The following is a 21,584-nucleotide window of genomic DNA, read 5'->3' on the forward strand; positions in this document are numbered from 1 at the left end:
GTGTGTGTGTGTGTGTGTGTGTGTGTGTGTGTGTAGCTCTGCGCATTTTGTCATGTGTAGGTTTGTGAAGTTGCTGTTACAAGGAGACAAAATAATTCCATCCTACGGACCCACCATCCATGAGCCATCGCACCATGACCACTTACCTCCTGCTGCTCTGCACAGCCCTACAGTTTTACCATTTAATAAATCTGACATGTGTCAGTCCATTTGGAATACTACAATAAATATGCCTTAGACCCAGTGGTTTGTACAAAGGAGAACTCTGTTTCTCACAGCCTTGTGACTAAGAAGTACAGGTCAAGATGCCAGAAAACTCAGTGCCTAGGGAAGGCACTCTTTCCTGCTTATTGAAGAATCTCTGTCATGTCCTCGTGTATCATAGGGGCAGGGTTCTCTCTGGGGTCTCTGTTATGAGGCCATTGATCCTAATCATGAAGTCTGCCATTGATCCCTATCCAAATGTTCAGTGTCATCCCTTGGTGATTAGGTTTAAATACACTGATTTTAGGGGGGCACAAATGTACAGTCCTTAGCAAAATAACAAGTCACATTTTGAAACTGGCTCTGTCCTTTAGCATAAAACCTGAGACCCATCTCAACTGTTTATTGTGTCAATTGTTTGTCTCTTGCAAGGGATTTTTATTGAGTAGCATTTCATACTTTGGCTATATCACTATATTATTTCTGATCTTCCTCAAATCCAACAACATAGCATGAAACTGGGCTTGTCTCACGAAGATGTGGACCGAGACTCAGGTCATTGCCCTGCAGTCACATGGTCCCTCAGTGGCAGACCCAGGGTAATGTAGGGGACATTCAACTCCAGGAGCACCTGTGCATCACAGCCTAAAGATTCATCCTTCTGTTTCCCTCCCAGAAATGGATGCCCCCAAGGACCTTCAGGTGTCTGAAACAACCCAGGACAGTCTGACCTTGTTCTGGAAGGCACCACTGGCCAAGTTTGACCGTTACCGCCTCAACTACAGCCTCCCCACAGGTCATTCCGTGGAGGTGCAACTACCAAGGGACGCTACCTCCCACATCCTGACAGGCCTGGGGCCAGGGCAGGAATACACCATACTCCTCAGCGCTGAGAAGGGCAGGCACAAGAGCAAGCCAGCTCGTGTGAAGGCATCCACGGGTAAGTCACCCTGAGCTCCCTAAGCCCTCTGCCAACTCCGGGTGGTAGAACGCCGCTTCAGCCAGATATGTGATGCCTGGAGGAGAAACATGTTCCTTTCTCTCCCCGTGAAACTCTGTCTGCCGTGTTGAAATGGAAGCGTCCTTGTCTCTCCTAAAGATTAACTTTTTTTCTTGCCAATCGGCAGATTGAACCAGGTTTCCTCACTGAGCAATAGCGACTATGAAGAATTCCTACATAGAACTTTAAGCATCTGGAGCTGTGCTTGCTTGTGTTAAGTTTTGTTATTGCTGTTTAATTTTAGATAGTGTTTTCGGTGGAGCCTGTTAAACTATTTATTTCTCTTCTTTAATCTAATGACAAATTTACTTTCCATTGTTTTATAGATGACCGGGATGTTGGTGATAATGTATAGTTACTTTTCACAGATTATTTTTATTGCTGGCCCCTTGTTTTCTCCTAGGTGACCCTGGAGAGGTGTGCATGGTCCCTCAGCACCCTTCCTTCATTCTCTTTTCTTCTAGTCGTGACTAGGCTCACTGATTTTCCCTGGTCAGTCCAGGGTCCCTTCCAGCCCTTTCAGCTTGTCACATTTCCTCAGTGGCTGAGCTGAAGAGACAACCAGGAAAAACATGGCTCTTCCTATATGTAAAATGACACATTCAATTTTGACCACAAAGTATTCAAGATGTGTGGGTGGTAAATTTTACATTTTCAGTGTTTGGCAAGTAATAGTCTCAAAAGTCCAATTTAGTCAGCAAACAAGTATTAAACAACTACTGCATACATTGTACTGTGCTGGTGTTTGAGAAGTGTGTCTTGTAGTCATCCTGGCTGGGTTGATCCCTTGCATCTTCTCACAGTCCTTGGGGAGGAATGGATGCTCAGAGGATCATGGAGTACCCAATGGAGGAAAGAAATCAGGAGAATCAGAAATAGGCAAAGCTAGTAACCTAACACAGACATTACCCAGCTGAGTGAGGCTTGGTAATCTGAAAAGGGATTTTACAGTGGGATGATTTGGAAACGTGTTGCAGCGTCCACATTATTTACTAATATCTTCAACTAAATATAACAGAATTCTCAATATCAGTTCTCTCCATAAAATGAAATCTGGAGCCAGGGAGTTCACAAGACTGTATAATAGTTTTGAATTGTCAGAGCCACAGGCTGCTTTTGTCTTTTCCACCATTCTTAGGCCTTAGCTCCGATTCTCAAAATCACTTCAGTGTCACAATATAGCAGCTGCAGCACAGTCATCACATCTGCATTCTAGGCAACAGAACGAAGGAAGAACCGAAGCTCTGAACCAGGGCCATTGGATAGCTTCTCCTTACACATTAGTGGCCGACCTTAGTTCTAGATAACACCAAGAAAAGGTTAGTCTTCTGTCAGAACAGATCATGGTACACATATAATCATGGTTATTCCTGAGAAAAAGAGAGAAATTTGTTAGACAAAAGAGCAGTATCTAGCCAGGTGTGAAATAAGCACAGTGGTGGATTCTGTTGACTGTGCACAGACTGTTCCCCACTGAGATGAGGTCAGAGATGCTTGGAAGGGGAAGTTAATCAATGGTAGGGGAGTGGAATCAAAAAGAGATAGCTCTATAGCCCAGAATTAATATTTCAACTTTACATGAGCTTATTATAGGGTGTCAAGGGATGAAAAATTAATCAGAAATATAAGAAAGAAGAAATCCCTCTCTTCTCCCCTCTCTTCCTCTTCTCTCCTCTCTCTGCCTTCCCCAGAGTCTTAACAAATGCTACACAAGAAACTCCCATCTCTGCTCAGTCACAAGGCAGATGTCTACAGGATACCACGTCTCATCCGTGGGTCTTACGGGAAAGTCGGGGATTGGTAGCCTCTATCAGATTCCTCCAAGGAATTCCAGGACTCCAGCCACAGCCCTGGGACAGGGCTAATATCCTCCAGGATGTGGCACTATATGGAAAGTATGGATAATCTGTGTGCTCATCACACCACCTGTGTGGCTGTTTTGCTTCATGAGAAAATACAAAAGGTACATTAGAACACCCTCCCAGGGGCAATGTGGCCCTTCAAAGTCTGGCCTCTCTGGCCTTGTTTCCTCCACTCACATCCTTGTCCATCTCACGGAGATCACCTTGCATATAAGCTGAGCCTGCTTCCACCACCAGGCCTTTGCACCTGCTGTTCTCCCAGCTCTCCACAGAGCCTTCTCCCTTGTCTCATTCAGTTCAAGTGTTATTCAAACAGAGGAGCCCTCTGAGCACTCGATGTGAAAGGTACCTCATGCTGGCCCAGCCCTCCTGCTGCTAGGGTTCCTTGCATACTTACTCCTGACCTTAGGCTATAGCAGGCTAATTATCGTTCAAACAGAGGAGCCCTCTGAGCACTCGGTGTGAAAGGTACCTCATGCTGGCCCAGCCCTCCTGCTGCAGGGTTCCTTGCATACTTACTCCTGACCTTAGGCTATAGCAGGCTAATTATCCCTGAACTCCTCCCACCAGTCGCTAGAGTATAGGAACTGTCTTCTTTTCCCACTGCAGTCCAGCAGTGCCTGGAGCACAGCCAGGCCGGGGTGAGCTTCATGAGCATCTGCGGGCCCAGCTGCTCCACAGTCAGCATTGCTAATTTCTGATTTCTCTTTTTTGCCTACCTCTGCATTAACAGCTGTTTGCCATCTTTAAGGACAGGGAAATCATTCATGTGGGAAGCCGTTAAGCCAGTTTCAGACTGATTTAAAAGAAGAGAGAATGAAAGGAGAGGAGGAAAGAGAAAGGGAGGGGAGTGAGGGGGAAAGAGGGGCCAGGAGGAGAAAGACACTTTGATGTCAGCACTGAGGAAAATCCTGGGTACCAGCCGCATCTCCCGCCCCCATCGCCGCCCTCCCCTTTCTCCATTTTCTCCTCTTTCCACATTCATGTTCTCATTACCTAAACTCCACTTCAAAGCAAAGGCTATAAATTTGTTGTGAGCAACAGCAAGCCTTAAGTAAGGACGGTAGGCAGAAGCCAAGGACCTTGAAGCATCTTTCCACTGAAACATCTTTCCACAGCGACCCACAACTCAAGAGTGACATCCCAGATATTCTCATGTATTTGGGAGACAGAACAATAGGATTTTCCTCATAATCACAGTTGCCGTAATAAGAGAACGTTTTGCTCTGATTTACCATTTTGATTTTCTGTAGAACAAAGTGAAATTCGTTCAAATATTTATCCTTCCCATATATATTCATTTAATACACTGTGAGTATACGATATGAGTCAGGCAAGGTTGACAGAATAGAGGGACACAAAATGGTACACCCCGCAGTGAGAAAGACAGAATCAAAACTCAGATGGATAGGATGCAGCCCACCTGGTTTAGAGAGATGAGGAGGATTCACAGGATAGAAGCAGACTTCCATCATGCATGTACCTATCAAAGAGGATGAAGTGCTCAGAGGAGGTTTAACAGAGGTGGAACCTGGATGAGGCCCCACAAAGCAACGGAATAGGGAGAGTGGAGAGGCTACAGCAGCATTTCCTTCAGGCAGAACAGTTATCTAGAAGGCTCGGAAGCCTTATCCTCTCGAAGCAGGCCAGGCAGCCTCACTGTGTGGCTAAGAGGGAGAACAATAGGCTCCAAGGCCTAAGGCTTCATCAGGGCCAGCTACAAAGAGTGAATGTTCAGGGACTTGGGCTTCATTCTTGAGAGCTACAGAGACCCCAGAAAGCCTTAAGGCAGTCAAGACTTTTGTGCTTAGCGTGTTTTAATCTCTAGACAGTGAGTTTGGAGTTTGGGGGTCTTCAGAGTTGGAGGTGGCCTTCCCCTCACTGTGGGAAAATAAATCTCTCCCACCAGTAAGTGCAGAGTGGATTCCACATCCTGCCAGCCCATGGTAATCACCATCTACATGGTGAGATTCTAAGGCTCTGAATTCAACAAAGCGAGAAAATCCTCCTGGCAGCTGTTCAGCCCACCATGAGCACAGAGAGGTTTGGAAAGTCTGACTCCCTAGGCCCACTGACATTACTCAGAGGGTAGATTCCGAAGCACAGCTGTGAGAAAAAGACAACAGCCCTTTCATCATGGGATGCCAGGGGAGCTGGGATGCAAGTGGACAATGGGAACCTTTGGCCACCGAAGCAGTAAACCCACGAGTGTGTCATTTCCTGTGGAAATGAAGAGTCAGCACTTCTGTGCAGCGTCATCCTCGCCTCCACGACTGCCCACTGCATCTTTATTCAGAGCATCTCCCTTCTCTCATAACTCTCATTCCACCCTGTCATTCATCTGCCTACTTTATTAGTGGCACGTTCACCTTTTACTTATTCGAGCAGCATGTATTCAGCAGCGAGGTCTGGGTGGTGGACCAACAGCCTCTGTTGCATTGCAGATGTGACGGCGTGCTGCTCGCAAGTAACAAACCAGTGCTCTTTGTCAATTTACCTACACAAGTCAAAGGCAAGAGAAGTGGAGAAATAACCAAAGTAGAGAGAAGAGGCACACTAAAACCGTTGTCATGTACATATGTATGTGGTACTGTGAAGACAGAAGGACAGTGTGAGGTCACTGGGTAGAGGCTTCAGAAGCAACAAAAACCGATGCCCAGAGATGACAGGAGTCAGCAGGAAGGGCCCTGCTCTGCTGTTTGCCTCCTCTTCTCTTTCTAAGGGTGCTGTAGCAGCTTTGCCAGGATGATCTGTAATCACCTCCTCCCTCCCCACATTAAGTGATCCTCCCTACACTGTGTGCAACCTGGCATCTGAAATCCTTTTCAGGGGAAAAAAAAATATTTCATATCATGACTAGCGATACGGCTTAAAATAGATATCTGAAGAGGGGAGGTAGGGACTTAGTCATGCCAGGTTGTACACTGTCAGTGTCACCTGAGTTTCTGATTAGTGGTTCTGAACAGCAGGAAGAATGGAAAGAGGAAAATGCTCTACAAAGAAGAGTCTGAGAGCCAGAAGCATTTAGCTTATTTTTTGCTTATATCTGATTTTTTTTTCCCTCACATTTTCTTATGCACGAGAACTTTTGGGATTCTTGAGAAAGGCATGCTGGGAATTGAGCTGTGCTGAAATCTCAAGACCAAAGATGTAATCATATCTAGAAGCCTTCTTCCTGCTCTCACAAGGGCACATTGGTTAAAGGATAACTGGCCCTCCTTCCTTTCCCCAAGTCCAGATACATCACTTTGAGTTTGGAGTTCCCCTCCTTGTAGAGATCATGTGTAGTTGGTAAAGAACTTGAATGTGTGCTTCAAGACATGAAATTAGGTTAAACAAAGAATCCATAGATGATCGTTCAAGCTCAGGTAGTGAAAATGATTTCTGTACAAGGCCAGATGATAAATATTTTAGATTTTTTAGGTCAGACAGTCTCTGTGACAACTACTCGGTCCTAACACAAGAGCATCCATCTACCATGTGGATCTGGAAGTTGTGGCTGTGTTCCACTAAAATTTCATTTATAACACCGAAATTTGAATTTCATTTGACTTTCAGGCATCATGAAATATCATTCCTTAGTTTAGTTTGATTGCTGTTTTTCAGCCATTTCAAGATATCCAAACTAATATCAGCTTGCTAAATATCAAACTAGGCAGCAGGTCAAATATGACCCAATGGTTTTCCCACCTAGTATACCTGTGTCCTAAATGAAAAATGAATTTTTAAAAAGAAAGAAGAAATTTGAAGCATTGTAACTTTAGCAATATGAAATAGTTTGAAAAATCTAAGTGAAATAGATTCTAGAAAAGAAATGTTCTTTTTCCTGTTGAAAGGATGACCTCACCCAACTCACAAGCTAACATTTTCAAGTAAAAAGGCTGTTTTCATGGTCATATAGGGCTCGTTTGAAAACAGCAGCTATGTAGGAAATAGAAAGAAAAATGATTTGTTCTTTTAAAGGAGCAAAGGCGGTTCCCACCCTCTGGTTTACAGGATCCATTTCCAGAGAGAGCCTTTGTTTGTAAGATCATGTAGAGTTCACGTAACCTCAGCTCTGAGCAAATGATCTCCTTAAGGAAGATTCAGACTTGGGAGATTTTATCAAATTTCTGTGCTCTGGACAAAGAGATGAATCCTTCAATTTTAACAGAACTTAATAAGGTGTTTCTCCAGGGTCCGGTAAGGGACAGTGTCTCAAAAGCCTGTCACTTTTCTTAGTTCATCCTCTGACAGTGTTAACTTACCATTATCCTTTTTTTTTTTTTTTTTTTTTTTTGGTGAACTAATGAGCTTATTGAGGCTCTTTACAGAAGCATGATAAAGGGTCGTTTTACAGGAACATGACAGAGGTTCGTTACAGGAGCATGGGCAAAGGCCTACTTGCAGGAATATAGCAGAAAGGTTACTTACAGGCACATGGATGAGGAAATCATTATACAGCATATGACTTGTAATTATTATGAGTTTTAATAATTATTACCTGTTAGTTATCAGTCACCACTGACTGCCCGAGACTTTATTTTTAACTTAAAAAAAGAATTTATTGAGAATGTCATACATGCATATAAGGTGTTTCGATCAAATCCACACCAACTCTCTCCCCTCCAACTCCTCCCATATCTCCCCATCACTTTTTTCTGACAACTTCATGTACTCTTTCTTCTTCTTTGATTTATTTTTTTTATTTCTTTCCTTCCTTCCTTCCTTCCTTCCTTCCTTTCTTTAGTGGGGCTCTTTGCTACTCGAACATTTCCCCCCCCGAAGAGGTAACCCTAAAATCATTTAGGGATTAGATCAAACTCCCAAACACTTTTGAAATTTTTGGCCTTTGGAACAGAGTATGTAGCTAAGAGGCTCAAAGACATTCTTTACTGGAGTAGTTGCTGTAAACTGATTTGAATTCTAGAAACATGAAAAGTCCAAATTAAACAATAGCAGACCTTCCAGGCAAGATAGAAGAAGTACAAAAAGAACTCTAAGTGTGTCTAAGAGCATACAGAAGCACAGAATGCAGGACCAAGACCTGAAAACAGCTGGGTCCACCCTCATGTAATGACAACTGTTGTGCAAACTGGAATCTGAGTCCTGGAGCCTCATTAACATACGTATGGAGTTTACCTCCCTAGAACAGTTGTCAATAGGAAAATGTATTTCCCAAAGAAAACTCAACTATATACAAACATAAAATCAGTACTGTACTAACCAGTCTGTTGGCATTTTAAGGGGGTCAGTAATGTTATTTGGTACAGAGACTCCAAGGGCCTTTGAGACTTGGACGATGGATTTGCTGGGCTCTCAAAAGGTCAGCATTTGGGGAATAGTTTAACTAACCATATCTCTGTCATTGTTCAGAACAAGCCCCTGCCCTGGAAAATCTCACCGTGACTGAGGCCAGCTGGGATGGCCTCATGCTCAACTGGACCACAGATGACCTGGCCTATGAGTACTTTGTCATTCAGGTACAAGAGGCCAACAAGGTGGAGACTACCCAGAACCTCACAGCACCTGGCAGTCTCCGGGCTGCAGACATCCCAGGCCTCAAAGCTGCCACCCCTTACAGAGTCTCCATCTATGGGGTGACCCAGGGCTATAGAACACCAGTGCTTTCTGTCGAGACCTTCACAGGTATTTCCCGCCTTCGTATCTAAAGCTTCTGTTTTTCTCAGCAGAAAACTGCCCAAGAATAATCATATACAATTAGTTTTGGAATGGCCTTGCTTAGCCACAAGCCTTAGTGCCATGGGGTGTGATGGTAGACAGCCAAGCCATCAAGTGACACAGCTCCAAGGCCACCTTAACACTTCACATAAACTGTACAGTGTCTGGGATAGTCTACATGACTCAGGACAGGACCATTAGCTGCCCAAGCAGGTTCCCATGTTACCAGATGTTTAAATGCTATTCAAAAGCAAATAAGTCATGTATTCACAGGCATGTAGGGCAATTCTTTAATAAGCTAAGAAAACAAATATTTTCCTACATCTTTCTTCTCCTATTTCTAATTTTAGGAAGTTACATGATGCATGCTTATCTAAAGAAAGTCACATTTTTGGGTGATATAAAGGCTATTCTTGTCTTCAAGATTCCTTAGATATTTCTATGTAGTTTAAACTGGTTTTTTGTCCATCTTCAGGAGAGACTCCCAATTTGGGAGAGGTCACGGTGGCCGAGGTAGGCTGGGATGCCTTCAAGCTCAACTGGACTGCTCCAGAAGGGGCCTATGAGCACTTTTTAATTCAGGTGCTAGAGGCTGACACCACCCAAGGTGCCAAGAACCTCACCGTCCCTGGAGGACTGAGGTCCGTGGACCTGCCTGGGCTCAGAGCATCCACTCGCTATTATGTCAGCATCCGTGGGGTGACGCAGGACTTCAGCACAGCCCCTCTTTCTGTTGAAGTCTTGACAGGTATTCTAAACTCATCTACTTGCTTGTTCCATCTCCCGTCTCTGCTCAAGAGGAATGAAAGCTCTTAATGGGGATTAGCCCCTTCCTTGTTGGGGAAATACCAGTGAATCATCCCTGCTTCTTCCCAAATGTCATGTCCTTTATTTGGCCAAGTTCTAGTCTTAGCCTGGTGGCTGGTTCCATGGAAAATTCCACCTATTCTTCTTTTTGAAAAGTGAGAGGTAACTTCTCTTGCAAAACAAATTTCATTCATAATATCTAAAAAACTGGAAAGCGCCATTTGAAAGTGAAAAATAAAATCAGTCTGAGCTCATTTTAAGAATACTGAAGAGCTCCCTATAGCCCTATTTGTATATCAAGAATGGAAGTTTTGAGCAATTCCTAAAACCACCTTTCATTCCCAGAAAGTTGGCTTTAATTGTAACAATTAGAGTGTGCTCAGTACCGCAGTAAATCACACATCAGTAGTCAACACTAACCAGACAGCTCATCCCAATCTGAGCCAAACCCCGTCAAACCTGAACCCCAGTGTGTAATTGCCTTTTTTTAGTAACTCAGCCCCTCCATGTCTTGTACAGAGGAGGTTCCAGGTCTGGGAAACCTCACAGTGACCAAGCTTAGCTGGGATGCCTTCATACTGGACTGGACCACACCTGATGGAACCTATGACCAGTTTATCGTTCAGGTTCAGGAGGCTGGCCAGACAGAAGGGGCTCGCTATCTCACCGTTCCTGGCAACCTACATTCTGTGGAAATCCCAGGCCTCAGGGCTGGTACTCCCTACACAGTTACCCTGCATGGTGAGGTCAGAGGTCTCCGCACTCAACCCCTTGCCATAGAGGTCACCACAGGTACATGGCCCTCCTCCCAAACCAGACATGTGATATATGCTAACCTGTCCCTAGAATATGAAAAAAAAAAAAATCCTCCATAGGATGAGAGACCTTACTTCAGTTTCAGTGTGGTTGCTAGGCAACATCAGTCTCTGACTCAGTAGACCTACCCAGTAGACTGGATGAATATTCTTGGCTATATTGCATCTCTGTGCCTTTTTTCTCATCTTCAAATCAAGATATGTCCCTGCTTCAGAACAATGCCATGAACCATAGCTAAAGAATGAAAGTGTAGTCAGCATTGACTAGCGAACAGCTAAGCATACCATAGTTACTGTCATAAGAGACACCATGAACAGCTGAGTTGTGGCACAGGATAAGACTGTAACTTTCTAGAGAAATCTTTTTATTAATGCTCTCAGAGTCACTAAGTAATACCCAATGCCTATTCAGGTCTCTGCAGATTTTGGCAATAAGTCCTCTTGTGCAGAAATCATCCAAGTCCTTCTCCATAACAGATACTCGAGCTAAGAACATTTCCAAGAAAGGACGGTACATTTAAGCTCAATGTTCTTCATCCACGTTAGGAAGAAAAAGCAATTCATCTCGATTTGTCCCCTGAAAATACAATGTTCCACTTATCACAGAAAGCTGTGAACTGTTCATGAGGTGTATAGAAATAGCTTCAAAAGGGTCTACAGAGTAAATGGCCAACTGCTCACATGTGAACACACACACACACACGAAGCTGGAAGATAGCACTGAGTCCTGGGAAATATCTCAAAGCAATGGATTTCTCCACATTTCACATTCTTAATCAGCAATAATGACTACATTAATTTCCTTCCTGAATAGTTAAAAAAATTAATAGTGGGCTCCACTCTGCTCCATTTACTAAGCAAAACAGAATTGTTTTAAATTAAAAGTAGGCGTGCTTATTTCACACAGCCTTGCTTTGTGACGCAGAGATTTTTCTCTTAAAATGCTGAGAAGGTAGGCAAGGAAGAGCTAAGCCAAAAATCTAGTGCGTAGACTCTGATCCCTGAAAGCAGAGACAAGCTCAGAGATAAAACAGCACATCTGTCAGGACTTGAGACGGCGCATGCTTTAGAAATGCAAGTGCATCGCAGGTAGCCTGCAGCAAGATGATCTTTAATCTTAGGTAATAAAGCAAGGCAGGTCAGCCTCTCCCACATGAAACTGAGGCTATGCTTTTTAACTTGTCATTTATCAGACACTCGCTATGCACTAGACACAATATGAAATGTTGATAAATGTCATCTAATCATCACAACCCAACAAGATGATATTGTCAACTCCATTTAAAACCGAAAGCTCAGAGAAACCAAGATGCCCAGGATGACAACCAGCAAATATTTGTGTTGGAATTCCATCCAAGGTCTATCGGCTTCCAAAGCTTGCACTTTTAACTACTCCCACGTCCTTACCCCAACTCCACAATCCCATCTTTGCCCTGTTGTCTTTAACCATGGGCCATGCATGCTTAGGGACTTCCCAGTGGGCTGTGCATTGGCACAGATATCTCTGCCTTTCAAGGAGACATGATCCAGATTTTCCCATTTATGACTGTTTTCAACTCAACAGATCTATAGCCAGAGTACCAAATCCAAATCCAAAAATACCCAGATTACCAGAAACCAAACAAAGACTCTCTCCCCTTTCTCTGTCCTGGAGTGGGGCTGTGGGGCATTTAGCCTTCTCGCTTGGTTTGCAGCACTGACAGATTACCTCTCTGCCTTCTTCAGAGGCTCTCCCCAAGCTGGGAGATTTATCCGTGACTGAGGTCAGCTGGGATGGCCTTACACTCAACTGGACCGCAGATGACCTGGCCTATGAGCACTTTGTCATTCAGGTGCAGGAGGCCAACAAAGTGGAGACCGCTCAAAACCTCACGGTGCCTGGCAGCCTCCGGGCTGTGGACGTATCGGGCCTCAAGGCTGCTACCCCTTATAGAGTTTCTGTCTATGGGGTCATCCGGGGCCATAGAACACCAGTAATCTCTGCTGAGGCCTCCACAGGTATCTTCTCCTCCCCTGTCCATGTTCAGTCCCCAAGGTTCACTGCTCCTCTCTCCAAGAGATGGCAAAGGAGTCAGTTTTTCTCCATAGCTGAATCCTTCCCACCAGCCGTGCATGCTCAGAGCCCTGCCTGTGAGCTATTCCTTTGTCTTGATGCCTTTTGTCATGATGAACAATGCAGATGTTGCCCTTTCTGGCCTCCGGCTCCCACTCTCATGCTTTACCTGGCCAGTCCTACATCTCTTTTACATAATGCCTTTTTTATTTTGGGAATCAGCCTGGTAGTTTTTGTTCCATTCTTCAGTGCTGGCAGAAAACCAAAGGCCCCCTCTTTTTCCATGTGGGTTCTGGTAGAATACAGGTCATTTATTTTAGAGAATCATTCACCACTTGAAAGTGGTGCTTTACTATCTCAAAATCCCTCGTGGAGATGGGCCCCACAGGGCTTGCATTTAAGAAATATTTCTTTAAAATGAAGTGAGCAGAATAAGAGAGCTGAATTACCTTCCTCCAGGCAGTTCTCTCAGATACTGAGTCATTGTTAGAGCATCCAATTACCAAACAGATCAAGAAGGAAAAAAAGAAAGTACAATCTGACTAAAGACTATACCGAAAAGAAAGCTATTTTTTAGCAAGACACAGCAGCCTTTGGAGAAAGAAATGCTCCAGGTTATGAATGTAACAGAACTGATAGCCCTTTTTGCTCTGAGAATTAAAAGTTGTTCCCCCAGAGTGCTGGCCCTTGAGTGGCAAGCCCTCAGCCCCAAGCTCAATGGATACATTATGTTTTACCCATCTCTGTTCCAGTTGTTACAAGGCATTCATTGCTTCCCTGGGAACCTGCCAACGTGAACAGTCTTCCCAGTCCAGTTTTCCATTGCTCATCTCTGTGATGTGCCTCCATGGGTTTGAAACTCCACAGAGGCTGCTGCTCTGTCTGGCGTGTAACTGCGTTCTCTTTTATATAATTGCTGCAACTAAACTCTCGCAGCAAACCTTTACATCTTTATTGATTCAAGAGCACAGCTCTGCAATTTAGCCTCAGTGATTTTGGGAACTGTCATTGATAGATACATAAAACACAGACAACTGCCGCATGGACAGTGACCTCAGAATGCCTAGAAATTGCAACTGAGGCTCTCTGAATGTGCTCCACAGCTCTTTTATCTGACTTCCACAAACCACCCCTTCCCAGAAGGCAAAGAAATCACCACAACTTCTGATCTTTCCTGCAGGTCTAGTGGTTTGGATGCCATCATATTTTTATGTGCATGTGTGTTTTTCTTTTTAATGATAGCAACATTTTTGCCTCTGATGATTTGGCCCATGAGAAGAAGGCCCATAATTCATCTGATCTGTGTCTCTGTGATCAGGACTCTTCCTTCTGGTTGAAGAGACAGTACTAGCTTCCCAAATCCCGCTTATGTCTGCCCTCTGCATGCTATATTTCTATTGCTCGGAATAGCGCTGGCAGGACATCTTTTAGGCAAAATATTATTTCTTGGCTGAAAAGTGTCGTCTAAATTGCCTTGGCTTAGCCATCCTGGTTGGCAGTGCAAGACAGCCTTCTTGGCCCATGTAGACACAAGTAAGAGGGGACAAGCTATTTTAACAGATGATGGGAACAGCTGACTGGCCCTTATCTAAAGTTGAGAAAATAACCAAGAATAGCACTGAGAAATGGGTACATCATTTCAAGTGACAAAAATCAGAAGCCTCAGGTTCTACCTTGGGAGAGCAATGATGTTAGAATTATTTAGCATTCGTTTGGATAGATAGGCGTGCCCTAAAAGCCAAGGATGGCTGCAGAAAGCATCCGAGTAATGCCAGTCTCCTGAGTGCAGTTCAAGAGACCAGAAGTGGCCAGCCTTCATATCTTTTGATGGCCAGTGACCCTGAGGCAGGGTTCCTTGTGGCAAGTTTGGCTAAGATGAAGCAGTTCCCTCTGAAACCAGCCAGCCTGTCTTTTCTCTCAAAGTGTCTCACCAGGCCTGATCATGCGTGGCAAGACCAGAACAGAGAAATGTAGTTCCCCTACCTTCCTTTGTTCATTTTTCTCTTAACAAAACCCGTTTTCTCTCTCATTGGCACTGACCGATAACATCGCTTCATCTCGCCATAACCCTGAACTATTGGATCCTTCTCCCCAGGCATGGTTCAACTAACAATCTCCATCTCAAAACACAAGCAGACGATTAATTCAGTTTATTTCTTTCTTCTCTCCTACCCCCTCCTTTTTCAGCCAAAGAACCTGAAATTGGAAACCTAAATGTTTCTGACATAACTCCTGAGAGCTTCAATCTCTCCTGGACAGCTACTGATGGAATCTTCGACACGTTTACCATTGAAATTATTGATTCTAATAGGTTGCTGCAGACAGTGGAATATAACATATCTGGTGCTGAACGAACTGCCCACATTTCAGGGCTTTCCCCTAGTACTGATTTCATTGTCTACCTCTCTGGACTTGCTCCCAGCATCAGGACCAAAACCATCAGTACCACGGCCACCACAGGTACATGAGCGTTCTCTAGTTTCTGACGTGCTCTTTCCACAGTCCTTCTTTGCAGGATGAAGCAACTTCTACTCGTCACCCATGAAGTACAAGCCATGGTGTGCTAGCATTTCTAGGATGCTGTACTGCTGCACTCTCTAACAAAACTGTTTTCCAACAGCCACCCAAATGGTGTACTTCCATAAAGTCACATCCCTGATTTATGATGAGCAGACGACTGGAAGAATCATATGCAGTTTGTTCTAGATTGAAGAATCTAGAGACGGGAACCCCCCACCTCCCCGCGCGCTTTGGCAATTTAAAAACTGTCATGAAAGTTGCCCTGGGCTTGGAAGTATGTCTCTTACAAAGAGGTTTTAAACATCACGTTTTTATGTATCTTGGCATCTTCATCTTCCTAGAACCTTGAATACCCTCATATCCAAATAGCCTAGTGACTTAAAACAATTGTCAATAGTACCATGTTTTGTTTAGAACTAGAGAAGTAAAAAGGAAGTATAAAGGTAGCTCATCAGATGAGCAGAAGGTAGTCACACTAGCCAGATTACCTGAACTTGAATACCATCTCTACTGAGAAAGATGCCATTGGTCCAAGAACAGTGAACGCACATAGCAAAAACTAAAGTATAACAGTCCTGCTCATATAAGGAGCTTGGTTCCAAAAGAAGCAAACTGCTCTCACTCTGGATATGTGCTGTCTGTACACATATGCTGTACCAGATGCTTTCTGTCATACGGTAAGAAGGAACCATATGTGAATTTAGAAAGGAGAGCTTTGTCCATTCAAAAGAGCATTCTTGTTGCATTTCAGAAAATGCCTTCTATTAACAGATAAACTAATATACCCCACACTAGAAAAATGAATACAGTCTGGGAGAAACACAATTTTTTTCCTTGCAGTTCACAAAAAAGGAGTTCATTTTCTGGGGAACTCAAGAAAGGAACTGGCATAGCATCAAAATTATCTGCTACTTAGGTCACCAATGGTTCAGGGAGAATCTGCCCTCATTTTATGAGACTACAAACTGTATCAGTCAAGAATAGCAGGTTTCCAACTCAGCAGGTAAAAGTATAATAAAACTGAAGGAACTGAATCAATCAGCCATATCTGTTTGACTCATGTTAGTTTTCAACAAAGGACAAGTTCCTTTCCTGTAAGGTAGAGTCTACAATGTTATGGATTTAGTCTTCTATGTTTTGATTTTGAACTAGATGGACATGTTTTCATATGTAATTGTCTGGTTTTAGGAGCCAAATTTTGCTTTTAGAAGCAGGTCTCAAATGTGTCCTGAAGCAATATGTCCATCTTGCAGAAAGTTCAGGAACTTGCCTATGGTAGTCTTCCTGTAGAAGTTAATAATTCTGATAACCACCAGAAAACAGTGGTATGCTCCATGCCTGGGGCATTCTGCACCTCTCACTTCTCCAACCTCAAAGCTTCTTCTAAGGACACCACTACCTTCATGGGCTGATAGGCAGTCAGCATGCTCAGACTCATACTCAGGTCCGTATGACCACAGATATTTCTCGTTATGGATTCTTCAGTCACCATTGAACTCCCTCTGAACAACACTTTAAAAATCAGCTAATGCCACTTTTCAACCCTCTCCTTATACTAGCTCTGTCCCAGTTTGATAGAACCATCTAATCAGAGTTTTAAAACTTTAAAATACACTTCACCCCAAATTAAAGAACTTCAGAATCCTACTGCTTTTACCTAAATATCTTCTCTCATCTGGAGATGCTCTGTTTGGATTGAGTTAACCTGACTTGCTTTGATTGAATTTCTAAACCATCTTCTCATCCAGCCTTGAACAATCTAGTAGCATCTATTCTCATGCAAATGTGTGCATGTTGTTTTGGGTCAGAATGATCTGTAGCCTCCTTCTGTAGACCAAGATTTTAAATAGTAGTGCCCCTAGCATGTTGAAAGGAGACTCTAAATCCCAACCCAAGAACCGCATGTGAAGTCTGAGTAGTGTCATCTTGTTCTGGAAATTTTCCTTTGTCTGCATTTCTGACAAACAGACTGCTTTCTTTTGATATGTATTCTGTCAAGCATACATAGTCACCTCCTGAAATCTGTTCCAAAGTGTCAGAACTTTCTTCCTATCCGTCATCTTGTCAAAAGCACAGTGCATGTGGTGAATATTCAGAGCATTACATCTTTAAACATGTCTGTCTTTCATGGAAGCAGATAGCATGTCAAGGAATTGTTTTTAAGGGTTAGAAGAGGCAGGAAACAATTGTCCCTTGCTTGCATGGAACACTGACTACACCCTAACTAGCATTAGGGCATTATTTTTCTGGGATTTTTCTTACATTTCACATTGCAGTTTGGTTGCATCCTCTGAGAGTTAGATGAAGGTAAAAGTAACCTCAGGAACCAAGGTCTCATCTGCAAGATGAATGAATTGACACTGAAAATCTTCTTATGGTAATATGAGGATGCGTCAGGAATTCAGGTGTTGACTGTTACGTAAAAGACTGTTACAGAAAAACATTTCAATTTGGAAGATGTATCCTTTATGTGGTTGAAGAAATTTGCTAATGTGGTAGCTGAAAACATTAGTAGCATCTCAAATTGATAAGAAAATCGGACCATTGCCTATGGTTATATGGGGCTTCCGAGCCAGATCTATTTTGTCCTCCAAGACATAAAAGCCATGCATTTTTACAGTGAAAGATTATTTAGGTGACCCCTTCCTTACCTCCAAATATGGAGCTGGAGCAAAACAACTCCCAAGTCCTTGAGAAAAAATAATCTCCCTCTTCTCAACCCTAAATCCTATTAGTAGCTCAGTCCTCTAGAACGATTGCCTCTTTTTAACATGCAATCTGAGTTTAACTTATTTTAGTATTTAGTATTAGTACTATTTGATAAATGACTATTTAAAAGGCTGGCCACACGTATGTCTGAGCTGAAACTAGCCATGAAGGCCTGTTACATTAAATGAGCTGTTCTTGTCACTGAGGGTTTAGACTTAAGAGACAAGCGAAGTTTAACCTCAAAGGAATCCACCATCTTTCTTTAAAAATACTTGATTATTTTTATTTTATGTGTATGAGTGTATTACCTGCAAGTATGTAAGTGCACTTATGTCGTGCAGTGCCCATGTAGGTCAAAAGAGGGCATCAGATCACCTAGAACTGGAGTTACAAATGGTTGTTAGCCATTGTGTGGATGCTGGGAATTGAACCCAGGTCCTCTGCAAGAGCAGTCAGTGTTCTCAACCACTGAACCTTCTCTCCAGCCCCAGGAATCCTCCACCTTTGCAATTTATCCATTGAATAAATAGGCTAGTCAGAAAATTGAGCACGTAACTTTCTGTTTTCCTTCAGGTTTTTGGCCACTGGGAATTTTTTAATGGAAGTCATCTTCATCTTTATAGTACTTAGGATGAGGTGTGGATTTTCCTATGAATCATACCTTTAGGTTTCCAAACACCAATGACCAAATTCCCTCATATGGCTATTAACCTTTAAAATATGCAATCCAGAAAGAGCAAATGAACACTGGGAACAAGAAGCACTTTCTAAATCATGCTCTCTGGAGCTCTATTTCCTTGAGATGTTCAAAGACATTCCTAATATAGGTTATCAGTTCATCAACAGCTTTAAGAAATGCTGTGATAAACAAGATTACATAAGTTTCCTTAAAGAACCAGCTTATCAAACTGTTTAGAAAATAAGCATGCACTGTAAATCTTTATGGTAAAATATAACAATCTCTGTTTATGATGGATTTTTCAACACAAATTGTCTTTCCCTGGAGCATCTTAAAAAGCCAGTGGCCCTCACAGGTTTTGGAAAATGTAGCCACAATACCTTCTAGATGGATCCCATCCATAGTTCTAATGCCTTGTTCACTTTCCTTCATAAGTGACTAAAGCTCTTATACTTTATAAAAGAACGTAAATGAATGCCTTCATAAAAAGCAATAAATTCCCAGGTGTTATCATCAATGCGAGCGTAGATACTGCCTAATGTCCTATTTTTTTTCTGCGAATACATTAATATATACATACATTCACACTCTATGGTGGCATTCTGAAGAAATCTATTGCTTCCTTTAACAACATCTCTCTCTCTCTCTCTCTGTCATGTTCCTTCCCTTCAGAGCCAGAGCCACAGTTGGGCACGTTAATCCTTAACAATATTACTCCTGACAGCTTCAACATGTCATGGACCACTCAAGCTGGGCTTTTTGCAAAGATTGTTATCAATGTGAGCAATGTTCATTCACTGCATGAGTCTCAGCAGCTCACAGTCCCTGGAGATGAACAGCAAGCTCACATCACGGGCTTGGTGGAGAACACTGCCTATGAAGTCAGTGTGGTAGGGACCACCTGGGCTGGCGACCCCACCAGACCCCTCACTGCCTTTGTCGTTACAGGTATTCAAAGGCTCCCATTGTCTGTTTAGGATTCTAGCACCAGATAAGGAGAAAGGGAGATAGACATTCTAAATTAGGAAAATTCAATCCCAAATGCGGTCTTGACTCCAAACATAAGGCTCTTTATTTTTATTTTTAATCTATAGATATTGTACATATCTATCAGGGGCAAAGCCATGTTTAACATAAGCATAGAGTGCCAGTGCTGGGTAATTGGATCAAAATAATTAACATATCAAGCATCTCACCTACATTTTTGGTGAGAATATATAAAACCTAGTCATTCAGCAATTTTGAAACATTCAAGTCATTATGATTAACTTGGCCACCATGCTATGCAGTAGCTCACTGAAGCTCCTCCTGTCTAATGGAACATTGTACTTTTTGACCAATCCGAGCCTCTGGTAACCATGATTCAATACTCTATTTCCATGAGTTCAACGTCGATTCCTCATAGACGTGAGATCATGAAGTGGTTTTTGTTGTTGCTGTTCTGTACTTAGCTTATTTCACTTAGCGTAATATCCTCTCGGTTCACCTGTGACATCAAGAATGACAGAATTCCCTTCTTTCATGACTGTATAGGATTCTGCTATGTGCATTTACCACATTTTCTGTATCCGTTGGTCCATTGATGGACACTTGGGTTGCTATGCAGCATTGTTCATAGTAGCAAGATATCAAAGGGAAATGCTAAGGGAGAACTGACATTTCTGAGGAGAGGCTCATCACCATCACTGTTGGAGCTCTCCACAGTGGTATGAAGTTTCAGAGGGGTTTTGTGCCCTGTTTCATAGGATGCTTTATCCACAGCTCAGAGATTCTGGCTGAAAAGTGAGTTCTAAGTTAGTAAAGATCTCGGATGGGAATTTTGTCCATAAATTGTGCTACGTAAGCCATAAACTGTCTGTCCCAGTTGCCTCTAATAGTCAGAAATATTGTAATTTGTCCTTTTTAAATTTTTTTTGAATTTTTGCCTATCTCATATACAACATCTTAATCATCTTTATACACCCTGCCCCATTGGCATCCTCCCATATAATTTGTCATTTTTAAAAATTCCAAAACCAAACAAAAATCTTACTCTTAAAACTTCTAAGTACAACAGATTGACAGAGTTCAACCTGGGAAGGTAGACCAATTCCAAGGTACATTAAATCTCATCCATTTCCATTTACTACATTTGACTTCTGAATTTTCTTTGAACCACATAAAGAAATGTTGCCTATGTTATCCACTGATATTTGAAGTCAGTGAAATGTTGAAAATCAGGGAAGTAATTTCTAACTTGAAAAAGAACTTCAGAATGCTTAGATGTTCTTGCCTTCCAACTCAGGAGACAAACTTTCCCATCTGACTTTCATACTAAGCCAATCCCTCCCAGAGTCTAAATTATTATAAGCAAGATACATTAATAAGTCCGTGAAATATTTATGGTACTCTGAAAGAGTGTGGATATTTTAGATCAAGCCTGGCTAGTTTCTAAACCTCTCTCACATCTTCTTACCTACATAACCTTGGTAAGTTACAAACTTGTTTGAACCTCAATTTCCTTATATTTGGAGAAAGGCACCCACAGGGGCTCCTGGCACCGTACCTCAGGAATAGGGCAGACATGGTGAAATGCAACTGCCTAGCATCCAATGTGTATTTTATAGATGCTGGGTCCTTCCTGTAATCTCCCAATAGTGTGAAGCAAATCATCTTCTTAAAAGTAACCAACAAAGTTGGGGTATAGCTCAGTGGTAGAGCATGTGCCTAGCATACACTAGGCCTTAGAGTTGCTTCCCAACATAGCACATAAATAACTAAAATAACCAACAAGCCTAGGACTATGCAATTACAATATCCCTATTATTACAACATGGGAAATGTTTTGATGTAAGATTTTTAAATTATTATTATTAATTATTATTATTGCCCAGTCATCAAGCATGAATTAAAACACTTAGATCACGTTAAAAGACAGGACACAGCCATTTCTTACATCACATAGGAGAAGCAGGTATGGGGAAAGAGTTTCACTGCCTCAATGACACAGATCCCATCAGGCCCTTACTTGTTACCTCTTGCAGGACCTCCAGCAGAACCAAAGGGAGGCTGAGAGAGCTATTCTTAGGAAGGAACCTTAGAGCCAGTTAATAGTATTGTCTCTGCTAATCCTTAATGTGAAAGGCTACACTTTAAAGAAGCAAGTGCTTGGTTGACTAATTAGCCTGAAAGCACTCATTTTTAGTGGAATTCACTGCTTTGATGGCATTGAGGTGCAGAGGCCAGCTATAAAAGGAAAGAGTCACTTATCTAAATAAAACCAACATATGATATC

At 42.6% G+C, this 21,584-nt stretch overlaps 1 protein-coding gene across 1 annotated transcript in view; it reads left to right on the forward strand.

Annotated features, from left to right (window-relative positions):
* Tnc (tenascin C) overlaps nucleotides 1-21,584 on the forward strand; it is a 94,215-nt gene that overhangs the window by 41,665 nt on the left and 30,966 nt on the right. Inside the window, exons 8-14 of the mRNA XM_029563684.1 lie at nucleotides 881-1,144; nucleotides 8,422-8,694; nucleotides 9,203-9,475; nucleotides 10,054-10,326; nucleotides 12,075-12,347; nucleotides 14,590-14,862; nucleotides 18,983-19,258. Of these exons, the coding sequence (XP_029419544.1) occupies nucleotides 881-1,144; nucleotides 8,422-8,694; nucleotides 9,203-9,475; nucleotides 10,054-10,326; nucleotides 12,075-12,347; nucleotides 14,590-14,862; nucleotides 18,983-19,258 (1,905 nt within the window). The remainder of the gene's footprint in view (nucleotides 1-880; nucleotides 1,145-8,421; nucleotides 8,695-9,202; nucleotides 9,476-10,053; nucleotides 10,327-12,074; nucleotides 12,348-14,589; nucleotides 14,863-18,982; nucleotides 19,259-21,584) is intronic.

This window comes from Nannospalax galili, unplaced genomic scaffold (assembly GCF_000622305.1).
Source record: "Nannospalax galili isolate Female #2095 unplaced genomic scaffold, S.galili_v1.0 scaffold34, whole genome shotgun sequence".
NCBI classification, from domain to species: Eukaryota; Metazoa; Chordata; class Mammalia; order Rodentia; family Spalacidae; genus Nannospalax; species Nannospalax galili.